The sequence below is a fragment of the Mesocricetus auratus genome, unplaced genomic scaffold, assembly GCF_017639785.1.
Source record: "Mesocricetus auratus isolate SY011 unplaced genomic scaffold, BCM_Maur_2.0 Super-Scaffold_100676, whole genome shotgun sequence".
Taxonomy (NCBI): domain Eukaryota; kingdom Metazoa; phylum Chordata; class Mammalia; order Rodentia; family Cricetidae; genus Mesocricetus; species Mesocricetus auratus.
In genome coordinates, this window is record NW_024429266.1 from 50,196,181 (window position 1) to 50,212,653 (window position 16,473).

At 37.8% G+C, this 16,473-nt stretch overlaps 1 protein-coding gene across 1 annotated transcript in view; it reads right to left on the reverse strand.

The window, feature by feature from the left end:
- Nucleotides 1-233: 233 nt before the first annotated feature.
- Nucleotides 234-16,473, reverse strand: part of F13b (coagulation factor XIII B chain) — a 30,361-nt gene continuing 14,121 nt past the window's right edge. The window contains exons 9-12 of the mRNA XM_005073489.4: nt 8,020-8,220; nt 7,200-7,382; nt 1,314-1,527; nt 234-518 (exon numbers count right to left, since the gene is read on the reverse strand). Coding sequence (XP_005073546.3) covers nt 485-518; nt 1,314-1,527; nt 7,200-7,382; nt 8,020-8,220 — 632 coding nt within the window. The 3' untranslated portion in view covers nt 234-484. The remainder of the gene's footprint in view (nt 519-1,313; nt 1,528-7,199; nt 7,383-8,019; nt 8,221-16,473) is intronic.

Here is a 16,473-nt window from a genome sequence, read left to right on the forward strand (position 1 = left end):
TATCATTAGAGTTCATTTTAAAAGTTGTTTACATTTTCAAAAGTAGTCTCTTCCTCAATTTGTAAAGTAACTCTTCCACTTTATCATGTCAGCCGCCTTATTTCCAGTGTGTGTGTCTCTGATATTAATACAAATATTGAATTAAAAGTGACAGAAAACCTTAATTTTAATGAATATAACAAAGACATGTATTTTCCATATAAACTCAAGAAAACGATATAGTCTAGCAACGATCAATAAGAAACAGGAATGATTTGATGGATAAATCAAATTAAACAGGTGAAAGATACAATAAAGTCCAGGTTAAATGTGAAATCAAACTAAAATGAAACACATTTTTGCTTTGATTTATAAATAAGGAAAATATTGAGTACATTTTTATGTAGAGGTAAAGCCTCAGAACACCGAACTCTGCACAGTCTTCCTCAACTTATTTTATGCAGGATTCATGCTGAAATACTCTTTCTCTTCTTTCCATTTGTTTTTAATTCTGTAAAGCATCTTGGAAAGACAGACTCCTTGATGAGAAAGGGAGAGAAAGAGAATGTAACACAATGTTAGTAATAATTCAGTGTCTGTTACAATTCTAGTCACTAAACATTTTTGTGTGAGCAACGCCTTAAGTAGGAACCAGCTAGAGTAGGCAACTGTGCTTAATAAAGCATCCTGTTGGTTCTGTTTGGAAAACTTAATGTTGTTTATAAGTGTTGTTAAATAGCACCAGGTATATAATTTCTCCAAATTATTTGCTACTTTCTCCTCTTGGAAAGGGTGACCCATTTATCAAAGATTTAGCATTATACAGAACTCTTCCGCTCTGATTTTATCATAACACTAAACATAAGAAGCATTTCTAGGTGAGCATCCTAAGCATTTGTATAGAAACATAAATACATTTGAAAGACCATCACTGTGTAGTTCTCAGAGTTGGCTCATCATCTGAAGTTGAACACATATTTCCAAAATTCCATTGTACATGACATGAACTTATTACCAGGAAGAACTTTGATAAATGTACTTTTTTTCTTATTTAAAAACTGAGTTAAGTTTGGCACATTCAAATATCATGCATACAAATGGATTTCTTTTCCAACTGTCAAGGTATCACAGATATCACATGGTAAACAGCAATCTGGCTCCATGAAACTCAAAAGCTTCTAGCATGTATGGGTTTAAGAGGTGAAGAAAATATGATTTTCCTTTCCAAGAGACATAAAGACAAAGTACTGCTGAGCAAAATATTGATGGAATTCATAAAATAGTGACTGTCTTGAATAAAACTTGGCAAAAATATCATAGGTACATTTTCTTACCCTTGTCTTTCTGTACACTTTGGATATTTCAGCCTTCCTCTGTCACATTGCACTCGAAGTTCAGACCCAGTAATAGATGTCTCAGTTATGTATGCACCTCTCTTACAAATAAATTCAATATACTCTCCATGGAGAATGAGTGGTCTATTGTCAAAACTCCATTTCAGTTGTAAATAATTCTTGTTCATTTCAGCAAATGATAATGGACAAGGCTCTGGATAAACACAAGAAATTAAGATTAAAACTACATTGATACATCCTGTACTAACAGCACTTTCAATGTTGCCTATATGGGATGGCCTTATACTCCAGAGATACACAAGCTAATTAGCTAGAATTATTGTTGGGAGTTAGAAAATATGGTCACTCTTGGTTCCAAAAGGAACCTGTGTGACATTCACTACCATGGTGCTTGAGTCAAAGACTATGCATAGATAGTTATAAACATTCATTTATAGTCCGTTTCCTTTGTTTCTTCAGAAAGTTTAAATAACATGTCTGAGGGGTCACTCAGCGATAAAGGGTAAGACCTTGTCCTATGTTCAAACCCCAGCAATCTCACGCATATGTGTATATACATATGTATACATTGTCCTCCTATGGTTCCTTGAGCTAATTCATTGCCTGCAGTGAATATGACATATACTTTGTCATTAGTTAATTTTTAATATGCAGAGTCCATTACAAACATAATTTCCATTTTATAGTATTTTCAAAAAGGTCAGAAGTCTGATACCATAAAATCATTTGCATCATTTATAATATTTCTTTAAATATTATGTATATATAAAGTTTTCAAGATAATCCACTAATTACTAATAAGGTGGCAATGTAGAAACAAGCTAGATTTTTAACACTAGCTCAGCAAATGTTCTAACCTATCTTTGTCCAAAGCAGTTGACAATTTTCCCTTTTTTGCATTTCCAATTGAGAAGTATGGAGATTAAATTACATTTTAAATCCTAAGCAATGAAATGTTCAGGTTTTCCTACAACTATATATTAACATAAATAAGGAAAAATTGAACAAGTATAGTAGGTAAGTATCTGATTTTCCCCACAATAAAGTAGCATTTTGATAATTTTCAAAAAGTAAACTATTTTCAAAATAGGGTTCCCTGCATCTCATTACCTTCCTTGATGATGTAAAACCAATTAAATTCATCTGATATAAATTTAAGATTTCCAGAGTTGCTAATGTAATATATAAACCACAGATTGTTAATAAACAACAAGTATATTTATTCAGATACTTCTTAAAGAATTCATTGAGTATCTACAGGTCAACTGCTTTGTGGGAATACTACAAGCAATATGTTAAAGAAAAATGATTGGAAAGGGACCTTATAATCTTCAGGCTCTCCATTAAATATTATTTAATTTAGGTCAAAGTGAATTGTAATTTAAATTAGTATTGAAGTAGAATAAGGTAGAAAACATCAATTATTAGATATTGATTTATTGATATATTTAGTGATTTGCTTGTATTGTTTATTGCCAAATATGACTTCACCTTGCTACCTAGAAGAGAATAACCTGAAAATAGATGAAACACAATTGGTTATCACCCTTAGACACCTGACCACAAAAGCTTACACCTTCCAGCTGATAACATGCCTTTGAAAGCAAAAGTCCCCAAGTTTGCTGCTGCTTATGCTTCTGAAAAGTCCACCGGCTTGCCCATTCACCCTGCCTTCTAGTTTTAGAATACAAAAGGAGAATGCAAAGTAGACTTGGAATTGAAGTCTTTCTGGATCTATCCCAGCTCTGTCCATTTGTGAATATATCTCCTCTCTTCTGCTCTTAGTGGTATCAAAGAAGTGATTCCAGAGACATTCCCCAAATAGGACTGTCTTATAAATCATGTGGTTTTATTTAAAACAGATCCTGCACTCACCTATAATCAAGTGCCTGATATAAGACAAAAATGTACCAAAAACTAAAACATTTGAAAGGCAAATTAAAGCTGTAAGTATTCCAGGGCGTCTGAGACTCACATAGACAGCCAGTGAGCTGAAGGTACTGAAAAAAATTATTTGGTGAGGTTTTGATTCTCAGTTCAGCTGAGAGGCACAGCGTAAAATGACCAATAACAGGCACATAACAAAGTTTCCAACAATCTCACAGGGATGAGAGCAGAAAGAAGCATGAATGGACTTAAAGGCTCAAACTGAGGCTAAGTGAGCATGACCCTCTAAGCTTTTTATTTTCCCCTTTGAAGTATTCATCGATTTGTGGCTGTTGCAGGAGGATGTGTGAGACATGCTAGTTTGATTAAAAACTGCATTGCGTATTTGGTATTCTTCACCTATACCATTGTCAGTCTAGCAGGAGGCCTAGAAACGAATGTTTCAGCATATAACCATAGAAAATAAAGCATCTTCCTTCCCAATTCTAATTGGATCAAGCCCAGCTACCTCAATCCTAACCTCTAGACAGAGGATGGAACAAGTATTCCATGGAATAATATCACACAGTACTAAACTCCTAAATTTGCTCACATATAGCATTTGCTATTCAATCAATTACTATACAAGTAATGAGAAATTAGGCTGAGAAATAGATGTAGTCTGACAAGATGGTATGGATTTGTGTCTTTGTGGATAGGGACTTGGACAGATGCTTGATAACTATGGTCAAAAATGTTGATGTCTAGCCGGGCACTGGTGGGGCACACCTTTAATCCCAGCACTGTGGAAGGCAGATGCAGCCAGATCTTTGTGAGTTTGAGGTAACCTGGTCTACAGAGTGAGTCCCAGGAAACTAACAGCTACACAGAAAAACCTTGTATAAAAAAATTAATGTCTGATGAGAAAGTGAAATCTACCAAAGAATATTTAAAACACATATTGTAGAAATAGAAAGATAGTAGCTAAACTTTTCATAGTGTCAAAAGGTGCTATTCATGGTTCGGGGAGAGAGACACATCAGCAGGCTTAGCCATTTCTCAACTCTGAGTACAACCACATAGGTGCACTGGTTTATTAGTGGTGAGACTGTTTGGGGTTACTAGCTGCTTTGTTTCATTGTTTGTTTGTTTGTTTGTTTGTATTGGTTTTTCGAGACAGGGTTTCTCTGTATTGTTTTGGAGCCTGTGGTAGAACTCACTCAGCAGACCAGGCTGGCCTCTAATTCACAGATCCACCTGTCTCTGCCTCCCAAATGCTGGGATTAAAGGCATGTGACACCAACGCCCAGCCACTAGCTGCTTTCTGATTGGATTGAATCCTGATTCTTGGCTAGTTTTGTAATTCTGGTTGAAAGAAAGTCTATGGCTGGGAAAGTCATGGGCCAGTAAGGAGCAGATCGAGACAAGAAAGGATGGAACACGGGATATCAGTAAATACACAGATACTTCTACACAACTGTTGTCATCCCTCATGGTGGCCTACCAGAACTCGAGAAGACCTTATTGCTCAGAACATCACATACCTTGGGTGCATTATACAGCAAATGCAAGCTAGAACTGAACTTGGAACTTCCTCCCTACTGGTCAGCATTCATACTCATATAAGATGTAATGCAGACTGATGGAAGGGAAGTGAATGGTCTCAACCAGCTATAATTCCATGATCTTTAACAACTTACTAAATAAGATGTGCCAATTTGTAAGAATGTAGCAATACTGTTATGGAGTAACTAACTGAACTCTGATTAAATTTTAGTTCATTTGAGATAATTAACATTTAATATAAATTAAACATTACACTTATGCTGCTTTCAGACCAAATCAAAGAATCCTTCCTTTCCAGTGAATGTTTGTACATGCAGACACCAGTGATTATGAGGTTCTGAGGTGCTAAAAATGGATGGATGAGTACCCAGTGTTAAATAAGTCATTTATACCAGGCCCTCTCAGACCTAGCCAGTATTATAGAAGGGGGTGTAGAAAGAATGTAGGACATGAAAAATAGAGAGAAGAGCTTCAAATGTCATCTCCTGGGCAGGACATGGCCATTGCAATTACACTCACAGCAGCTACTGGTACTTGAGTTGAGTGTACAAGGATGAGCCCACCAATAGTCAGGCTTGATGGAGGCAACCCTCTGTGATTCTGCCCCTCACTGCTGGACTATTTGCTGCTGAGAGATTCAGAAAGAAGGGAAATTCTTGCCTTTAGTTGTATACCAAATGATGGCCCCACCAGACTCCAGTAGATATTTCAATGTAATAGTTACACAGATGGCCCTGGTTAAACTAAATGAGTTACAAGACTAAACATCATGAATCTGAGAAAGGGACTTGCAGGAACAAGGGGAATGATAGACCTGAGAGAGAGGTAAGAAAGAGGTGAGTAACAGTAATAAGAATACAGCATACCCACGAATGAAACTCCCAAATAACTAACTTAACCACACAAAAAAAGAAGTAAGATTATCAGACAAAATCACTACAGTCAGTATCTCCAGGCCTTAAACCACATGCAGAACTAGAAAACAGAGCACACTAACACAGTGTGCAGAAAAATTCAACGAACATAAAGGGTCCTAAAGTCTTAGAGAAGAAATAAAAGAATAATTCACATCAGATCTCAGAGAAAAGCACAAGCAAACCCATGGACAGTAAGATCGTAAAACAAAACAACAAAAAAAGATAATTTATCCCTAAGTTCAGAGAAAAGACTATAGAACAGGCAGAATACCTGTGAATGTGGTAAATGACTGCTATAATTCCAATGTGTCAGTAAGTACATTGTATATGCCAATGATTTAAATATTTTACCACAAAGAAAACATTATCAGATTGCATAAGTATGTTTTGAAATAAACCAACTGTATATTGCATGTAGGAAATACACTTAAAATACAAATCCAGAGGCCTGAAAAAATCAAAACATGAAAAACTATTTACTGCATAAACTAATGTACTTTTCTCTGTCTCTCTGTCTCTCTCTCTCCCTGTCTCTGTCTGTCTCTCTGTGTGTCTCATTCTGTGTCTGTCTCTCTGTCTCTGTCTCTCTCTCCTTTCTCTCCCCCATAAAAGTTACAAAAGATGAACAAAAAACAAAAGACAGTGTGTAAGGATATGGTGGGGGTGCTGGTGAGGCTGAGTGAGAGGAAGAATGAAAATGATCAAAATATGAAAAAATTAAATAAAAAATAAATTTCAAAAGCTGGTTCTATAATATAGGAAGGTTGACCACAAGACAAATTTAAAAAGCAAAGCATTTTTATTGATGGAGTACTGTTGTAAAATCACATAGGGCAACCAGCAATACTTTAGCTGCTTTTGTGTGTGTGTGCATCTAAGAAAACAGAATCATTATACAAAAGAAAAACTAAAAGAATTAAATGAGAAAAACTTCAAATGTATAAATATTTCACAGTGTTGCTTCTGGTAACTGACAATAAGACACATATCATGAAACCTTGGTTTCTGAGATTTGTTAGAAACTCATTCTTTTATTCTTCAGGCCTTGGGACACTTGCACATTGTTTTATCCTGCCACATATTGTAATAGTGTGCTATGCCACTATTCCACATACAGTTTAAGGCCTGGAGACGTTATTAGCATTACCTTTGTCTGACAATCTTTTTGCATTTTTTAAATGAATAATTTCGCTATTTGACAATTTCAAACATGTATATATTCTTTTAATTTTGTGTTATAACATCAATTACACTGAATAATAATTTGAATAATATGACACTATGGCTTAGTCATCTTAAAACATAACATCAGATTAGTATGTAACACACTGTTCATACTTAATAAGCATTTGTAAGTGTAAATGGATTACAGTTATTCAGAACACAGAGGAAAATCGGAAGCTAGTGGTTGAATAGGAAAAATCAATAAAACAAGTAAAGAAAATAAACTGTTTTGTCTATGTCACATCACCTCTCAATGGCTCAGTGAAAGAGAGTGGTGTTTAGCAGTACCTACCTAAACACAGTGGCAGTGCAGTCCACACTCCATCTACACAATAGACCTCCCTTGACCCTTGTAGGAAATGGTTTTCAAAACACTGGTATTCTACTGAGGAGCCATTTTCATAGGTGCTGCCTGCTGAACCGACAATGTCTCCATTTCTTATCAGGGGAGGAGATGCACACATCCCTCCAGATTCTGAAAAAAATTTTACAGACTAAAACAATTGCTACAATGAACCTTCAGGATTTGATGATTGCTACATAAATAAAATATATTCCACCTATTTAAAAGTATTATTAAGGTGTTGATCAATGCCTTCTAATAATGAAGATAATCCTGCAATAAATACAGTACTACATAATGTATTATTGTAATTTAAATTTCATGCTGTGCAAATTTAATGCATATTTACAACTAACAAAATATTAACAATAGGATTTAATATTGTCTCCTCTATTCAAGCCAAGAGCATATGGCTCCCATATGCATTTTCTTGCTTTTCACACATTATAAGAAATAGCCCCCAGGTCAATGGAATAAATAAAATCTCTTATATTCTGCCCTAAATCCTTTCTTGAGACAAAGGTTCCCAGAAAATCCTGAGTAAACTGAAGCTTTACAGAGCTTTTGCATAAGGAAAATCAACCCTTGGGCAGTATGAGGTTATTTATGAAACCTCTCCATTTTCCCTTCACAAATACTCATTCAGTGGAAATCTCTTGGCATAGTCATCCTCTGGGAGTATGTATGCTGACTAGAACAGAAAACTAGGTCAAGTTCAACTGTGGTTAGAAGACACCAATCAAGCAACATGTCTAATGTTATTCTTTACCTCTTTGAACACACACGGGGTATCTTACATTTCCTCTATTGCACTGCACGGACAACTCAGACAGCGGGGTGGTCGGGGACAAGTCATATCCCTGTTTACACACAAAATCTATTAGGTCTCCATGTAAAATTTTGCCCTCAAATTTCCACTTCATCTGTATGTTATTTCTGTCCATGTGATCCTCATCAATGGTACATGGCTCTGCAAAACAAAATTCTCTCTTTAAATTATCAGCAATCTGACAAATATGTGAGTAATATATTTTAAAATAAAAATGACAATAGACATCTAAAATAATATTATACAATTGATGTTCATAGTTATTTGAGCTCATACATCCATGTCAGATGAAAAAGTAAAATGCACAGAGACACATACAGGAACTGAGGGGCTTTTCCACACTGACCACCACATTGAGGACTCACTTGGTTCCAGGTCTCAGCACACAGACAAGTACAGGAGTCCATGAGGCATAAGGAATTGATTATTTTTATAACTTTCCCCTAGGATGTAAGTGTTCTCAGGTAATATATGGGGATGATTGCTACTGGGGTTTCTGACCTGGGGAGTTCAGCCTTGGAGGCACTTAGCTGAGAGCCTTTGGATAGGAAGCCCACGCAGAACTCAGAGCTGGATTGGGGTTAGGGCAACAGAGCTGTTGGAGGGGCATAAATAAGAAAGAACATTTTTTTCCAAGACAGGGTTTCTCTATATTGTTTTGGAGGCTGTCCTGGAACTCACTCTGTAGACCAGGCTGGCCTCGAACTCAAAGAGATCTGCCTGCCTTTGCCTCCTGAGTGGTAGGATTAAAGGCGTGTGCCGCAAGGCCCAGCAAGAAAGAACATTTTTTAAACATTTTTTTATTTTAAATAGCTTGATCTTCGGGGCCACTCGGCATCCAGAAGACCCGCCCACACAGGAAAGACATCAGCCCCTCCAAGACCCCAACCCCAGGAGTCCAGCTTCAGGTGAGATTGGGTCTGGTCTCCAGCGGGAACGCCCGCCCTTCCCCCATCCCCCTTGATCTTCTGGGCCTCCCTGCATCCAGAAGACCTGCCCACACAGGAAAGACATCAGACCCTCCAAGACCCCAACCCCAGCTAGTCCAGCTTCAGGAAAGACATCAACCCCTCCAAGACCCCAATCCCAGCGAGTCCAGCATCAGGAAAGACATCAGCCCCTCCAAGACCCCAACTCCAGCGAGTCCAGCTTCAGGAAAGACATCAGCCCCTCCAAGACCCCAACCCCAGCGAGTCCAACTTCAGGAAAGACATCAGCCCTCCCAAGACCCCAACCCCAGTGAGTCCAGCTTCAGGAAAGACATCAGCCCTTCCAAGACCCCAACCCCAGCGAGTACAGCTTCAGGAGACCTGCCCACACAGCAAAGAAGTCAACAATTCCAAGACCCCAACCCCAGTGAGACCAGCTTCAGGAAAGACATCAGCCCTACCAGGACCCAAACTCCGTGTCAGCATCCCCAGCTTCAGCTGCAGGAAGGAAGGAGACCAGTGGAGACAGAAAGACCCCACCAGCACCCACTGAAAGAAGAGATGGGAAGAAGACAGAATAAGAGATCACTCAGCAATAGAAACACCAACATGACCCCACCAGAATCCAGGGACCCAACACCAGCAAGACCCGAAAAGCACTACATAGACGAAGAAGAGGAGACAGACCTTAAAAATTATTTCATGAAGATGATGGAGACCCTCAAAGAAGAAACGAGGAAATCCCTTAAAGAAATAGAAGAAAAAACAAACAAAAAAATCCATGAAATGGGGGAAAAATTCAAGAAATAAACAAATCTCTCAAAGAATCTAAAGAGCACCAAGAAAGAACAACCAAAAAAATGAAGGAAACAACTCAAACAGTTGAAGGATTGAAAGCTGAAATAGAAACGATAAAGAAAACACAGAATGAAGGGATGCTGGAAATAGAAAAGCTGGGTAAACGATCAGGAACTACAGATGCAAGTATCACCAACAGAATACAAGAGATAGAAGAGAGAATCTCAGGTGTTGAAGACTCATTAGAGGATATAGAGTCGTCAACCAAAGAAAATCTCAAAACCAACAAATCCTTAACACAAAATATCCAGGAAATATGGGACACCGTGAAGAAGCCAAACCTGAGAATAATAGGTATAGAAGAAGGTGAAGAAATTCAACTTAAAGGTACAGAAAACATATTCAACAAAATCATAGAAGAAAACTTCCCTAACCTAAAGAAAGATATGCCTATGAAAGTACAAGAATCTTACAGAACACCAAATAGGCTCGACCAGAAAAAGAAGTCACCTCGCCATATAATAATCAAAACATCAAACCTACAGAGTAAAGAGAAAATATTAAGAGCAGCTAAAGAAAAAGGCCAAGTAACATACAAAGGCAGACCTATCCGAATTACACCTGACTTCGCAATGGAAACGATGAAAGCCAGAAGATCCTGGACATATGTCCTACAAACGCTAAGGGAACAAGGATGCCAGCCCAGACTACTATATCCAGCAAAGCTCTCAATTACCATAGATGGAGAAAACAAAATATTCCATGACAAAGCCAGATTTAAACAATACGTATCCATGAATCCAGCTCTACAGAAAATGATAGAAGGAAAACCTAGAGCCAAGGAAGATAACTACATTCACAAAGACACAGGCAATATATAATGACACTTTACAAAACACGAAAAGAAAAAGGGAGGAGAAACTACACAAAATAACTTCACTAACAATAAATCAAGCACAAGCAAGGATCACCAATCAATGGTCATTAATATCTCTCAATGTCAACGGCCTTAGCATGCCTATAAAAAGACACAGACTAGCAGAATGGATACGAAGACAGAACCCTTCCTTCTGCTGCACACAAGAAACACATCTCAACATCAAAGACAGATGTTACCTCAGAGTAAAGGGTTGGGAAAAGATCTTCCAATCAAACGGTCCCAAGAAACAAGCGGGTGTAGCAATCCTAATATCTAACAAATTAGACTTCAAATTAAAATCAATCAAAAGAGATGAAGAAGGACACTTCATATTCATCAAAGGAAAAATACATCAAGACGAAGTCTCAATTTTAAACATCTATGCCCCAAATACAGAGGCACCTACATTTGTGAAAGGAACATTACTAAAGCTCAAAATGCACATAAAATCTCATACACTAATAGTAGGAGATTTCAATACCCCGCTCTCACCGCTAGACAGGACCTCCAGACAGAAACTTAACAAAGAAACAAAAGAACTAATAGAAGTTATGACCTAACTGGGTTTAACAGACATCTATAGAACATTCCACCCAAATACAAAGGGATATACCTTCTTCTCGGCACCACATGGAACCTTCTCTAAAATTGACCACATAATAGGAAATAGCAAATCTCCACAGATACAAACAATTGGAATAACCCCCTGCATCTTATCAGACCACCATGCATTACCATTAGAATTAAACGGTAACACAAATCGCAGAAACCCTACAAACTCATGGAGATTGAACAATGCACAATTGCACCATCCCTGGGTAAAGGGACAAATAAAAAAAGAAATTAAAGATTTCCTCGACTTCAATGAGAATGAAGACACAACATACACAAACTTATGGGACACTTTGAAAGCAGTGCTGAGAGGAAAGTTTATAGCACTAAGTGCCCACATGAAAAAACTGGAGAACAGTCATACTAGAGAATTAATAGCACAGCTGAATGTTCTAGAACAAAAAGAAGCAAACTCCCCCAGGAGGAGCAGACGCCAGGAAATAATCAAATTGAGGGCAGAAATCAATCAACTAGAAACCAGACAAACACTGAGAAGAATCAATGAAACAAAGAGTTGGTTCTTTGAGGAAAATCAACAAAATAGATAAACCTCTGTCCAAACTAACCAAAAGACAGAGGGAGAGCATGCTAATTAACAAAATCAGGGATGAAAAAGGGGACATAACAACAGACTCAGAGGAAATCCAGAGAATCATCAGGGCATACTTTGAAAATCTGTACTCCACAAAATTTGAAAATTTAAAGGAAATGGACAATTTCCTGGATAGATATCACTTGCCAAAACTAAATCAAAAACAGATAAACAATCTAAACAGACCTATAACCCCCAATGAAAGAGAAGCAGTCATCAAAAGTCTCCCAAATAAAAAAAGCCCAGGCCCAGATGGCTTCAGTGCAGAATTCTACCAGAAATTCAAAGAAGAGCTAATTCCAATACTCCTCAAAGTATTCCACACAATAGAAGCAGGAGGCTTACTGCCAAACTCTTTCTACGAGGCTACAATTACCTTGATACCCAAGCCACACAAAGACACAACTAAGAAAGAGAACTATAGACCAATTTCCCTCATGAACATTGATGCAAAAATACTCAATAAAATACTCGCAAACCGGATTCAAGAACACATCAGAAAAATCATCCACCATGATCAAGTAGGCTTCATCCCAGGAATGCAGGGATGGTTCAACATTAGAAAATCTATCAATGTAATCCACCATATTAACAATCTGCGAAAGAAAAACCACATGATCATCTCACTAGATGCTGAAAAAGCCTTTGACAAAATCCAGCACCCCTTCATGATAAAGGTCCTAGAGAGATCAGGGATAACAGGAACGTACCTGAATATAATAAAAGCAATATACAGTAAACCAACAGCTAACATCAAACTAAATGGAGAGAAACTCAAAGCAATTCCTCTAAAATCAGGAACAAGACAAGGCTGTCCACTCTCTCCATATCTCTTCAATATTGTACTTGAAGTTCTAGCTACAGCAATAAGACAACAAAAGGAGATAAAGGGGATACAAATAGGAAAAGAAGAAGTCAAACTTTCACTATTTGCAGATGATATGATAGTTTACATAAGTGACCCAAAAAACTCTGCAAGGTTACTCCTAGAGCTGATAAACACCTTCAGCAATGTGGCAGGATACAAGGTAAACTCAAAAAAATCAGTGGCTCTATTATATACAGATGATGAAGTGACTGAGAAAGAAATCAGAGAAACATCACCCTTTACAATAGCCAAAAACAGCATCAAATATCTGGGGATAATGTTAACCAAGGAAGTGAAAGACCTGTATATCAAGAACTTTGTGTCTTTAAAGAAAGAAATCAAAGAAGATACCAGAAAATGGGAAGATCTCCCATGCTCTTGGATTGGTAGGATCAACATAATAAAAATGGAATCTTGCCAAAAGCAGTCTACAGATTCAATGCAATCCCTATCAAAATTCCATCACAATTCTTCAAGGACCTGGAAAGAACATTAATCAACTTTATATGGAAAAACAAAAGGCCCAGGATAGCTAAAACATCCCTATACAATAAAGGAACTTCAGGAGGCATCACCATACCTGACTTCGAGCTCTATTATAGAAAGCATCTTCAACAAATGGTGCTGGCATAACTGGGTACTGGTATGCAGAAGACTGCAGATAGATCCATGTTTATCGCCTTGTACAAAACTTAACTCCAAATGGATCAAAGACCTCAACATAAATCCAGCCACACTGAAACTTTTAGAAGAGAAAGTGGGAGATACTCTTCAACGAGTTGGTACAGGAGACCACTTCCTAAACATAGCACCAGTGGCACAGGCACTGAGATCGACAATTAACAAATGGGACCTCCTGAAACTAAAAAGCTTCTGTAAGGCAAAGGACACAGTCAAAAAGACAAAAAGGCAGGCCACAGAATGGGAAAAGATATTCACTAACCCTACATCTGACAGAGGGCTAATTTCCAAAATTTACAAAGAACTCAAGAAACAAGTCTCCAAAACACCAAAGGATCCAATTAAAAGGTGGGGTACAGAGCTAAATAGAGAATTCTCAGTAGAGGAGGCTAAAATGGCCAAGAGACACTTAAGAAAGTGCTCAACATCCTTAGCCATCAGGGAAATGCAAATCAAAACAACTCTGAGATACCATCTTACTCCTGTCAGAATGGCTAAAATCAAAAACACCGAAGACAATTTATGCTGGAGAGGATGTGGAGAGAGAGGGACATTCCTCCACTGCTGGTTGGAGTGCCGACTCATACAGCCTCTTTGGAAATCAGTATGGAGATTCCTCAGGAAAATGGGAATTAATCTACCACAAGACCCAGCAATTCCACTCTTAGGCATATATCCAAATGAAGCAAGTTCATACAACAAGGGCATCTGCTCCACTATGTTCATAGCAGCATTTTTTGTAATAGCCAGAACCTGGAAGCAACCTAGATGCCCCTCAACTGAAGAGTGGATAGAGAAAATGTGGTACATTTACACAATGGAGTATTACTCAGCAGAAAAAAATAATGGAATCTTGAAATTCGCAGGGAAATGGATAGCACTGGAAGAAACCATCCTGAGTGAGGTAACCCAGTCGCAAAAAGACAAACATGGTATGTACTCACTCATATATGGATTTTAGACATGGAACAGGATAGTGCCAGTTTGCACTTCCACTGATAGAGAGTCTGGGAAACAGGAAAGAACCTAAAAAATATGCATATATGCATAGTACCCAAGAGAAGAGGATGGAGACAAGATCCCCTGAATGGATGGGGAACACGGCGAGGAGTGGGGCGGAGTGGGACCTGGGAAGAAGAGAGGGGGTGAAAAGGAAGAGAGTTGGTCATGGGGGAAAAGGAAGTTGAGGGGGTGGGGGTAGAATAGGGGGAAGAGGGAATCATAGGATCGAATACAGATCAGGCACCAGAGCGACCTCGAGTGATCTAAAGGGATAACACCAATTGGCAAGCTAAGCAATAGTGGAGAGACCACCTCGAATGCCCATTCTTGATAATGAACTTGATGTCTATAACCATCCGGGAGCCTTCATCCTGTGACTGATGGAAGCAGAGGCAAACACACAATTAATCACTGAACTGAACCCAAGGAACCCAGTGACAGAGAGAGAGGAGTGATGTGCAAATTGGCAAAGAATGGGCTGGCAAAACCAGCAGAGACAGCTGATCTGAACAGGGGAGAGCTCTTGGATCCCAGACTGACAGTGAGGAGGCCAGTATGGGACTGATCTGGACCCCCCAAATGTGAGTGTCAGCGAGAAGGCCTGGGCAACCTATGGGGCCCTGAGCTGTGGATCAGTGTCTATCCCTGATATACAAACAGTCTTAGTGTGCCTATAGCACAAAGAGGGATGCTCTCTCAGCCTGGACTCTTAGGGGAGTGCCTGGACCCTACCCAGAGTAAAATGACAGACTCTGATATCCCCTATGTGGAAGGATTTGGCAATAGGGTGGGAGGGTGGGGGGAAAGGGGAATGCGGGAGGAGGGGAGGGAGAGGGAACTGGGATTGACATGTAAAACAAGCTATTTAAAATAAAAAAAATTGGAAAAAAAAAAAGAAAGCAGTCTTGCTGAAGCATTGTGGGAAGAGGAGATGGGCAAGGAGATGCTAGGGAGACTCGTGTCTGCATTCTGATGCAGATGGAAAACTGCACCCCTCGTGCATCTGTTTGAATCTGCAGAGGAAGAACTGATGATTCTAACAGATAACAAGAAGCTAGTGCTCTCTCCCCAGTGCCTGCTGACAATGGTGACCCTTGCTCAATAAATGCTTTGGTTCATTATTGTTAGGTCAGAATGTGTTATGACAATTGTTCCAGGAGCAAAATGGAATTTTTTCTTAATCTTGCTATTCCTTATGAAGTTATTTCACTGCTATTTTAATTTAGTCTTTGTCCTCAGACAGGCTATATTTCAGTTCAACAAAATATCAACCATATCATCAAAAATTCAATATCAAAGCATTTATGACAATATAATAGCAACAGAAAATTGTAGTTGAAGATGTATTTGATTTGATGGGTGACTCAGAATGACTTGAAGGGTGAAAACTTAGGCTAAAATTGAAGGTTTCTATGTTTTCAAACATTATAAGAAAAATAAGATCAAGAAAAATATTTCCAATATATGTGATTCTCAATGGTTAATATAAATTATGTTGCTATGTTAAACATGAAAGAAAATGAAAGCTAAATAATGACAAATGATTCAGTAAACAACAAACCTGAGCCTCTAGAAAATTGAAAGCTGCTTAATATATACTTAAATAAACAAAATTAAAATTATTTTAATTATAACATTAACAATAACAAGCTAATTAAAATACCCAAAATTTAACAAAGCTTAAGAAAATTGTAATTTCAATTCTTTAATGGGAGAGTTATAAACCAGAAACAAATATCTGAAGAATAATTGTACAATTAAAAAAATTTATATTTGTGGTGTGGAAATATAAATTCAGGAAATATGAAAAAATAAGAAAATAAAAGTAGGAAAAAATAAAGTTAAGTAACCTTTTAAAGAAAATATAAGGATTTTAAGTTCAAAATGTTTTGCTGCAAAATTTATTGTCATATAAAAATGTTAAACACTCAATATATGTCAATGAGGTGATTATTTGAATTATTTATGGAATATAGACACTACAGAACACTAT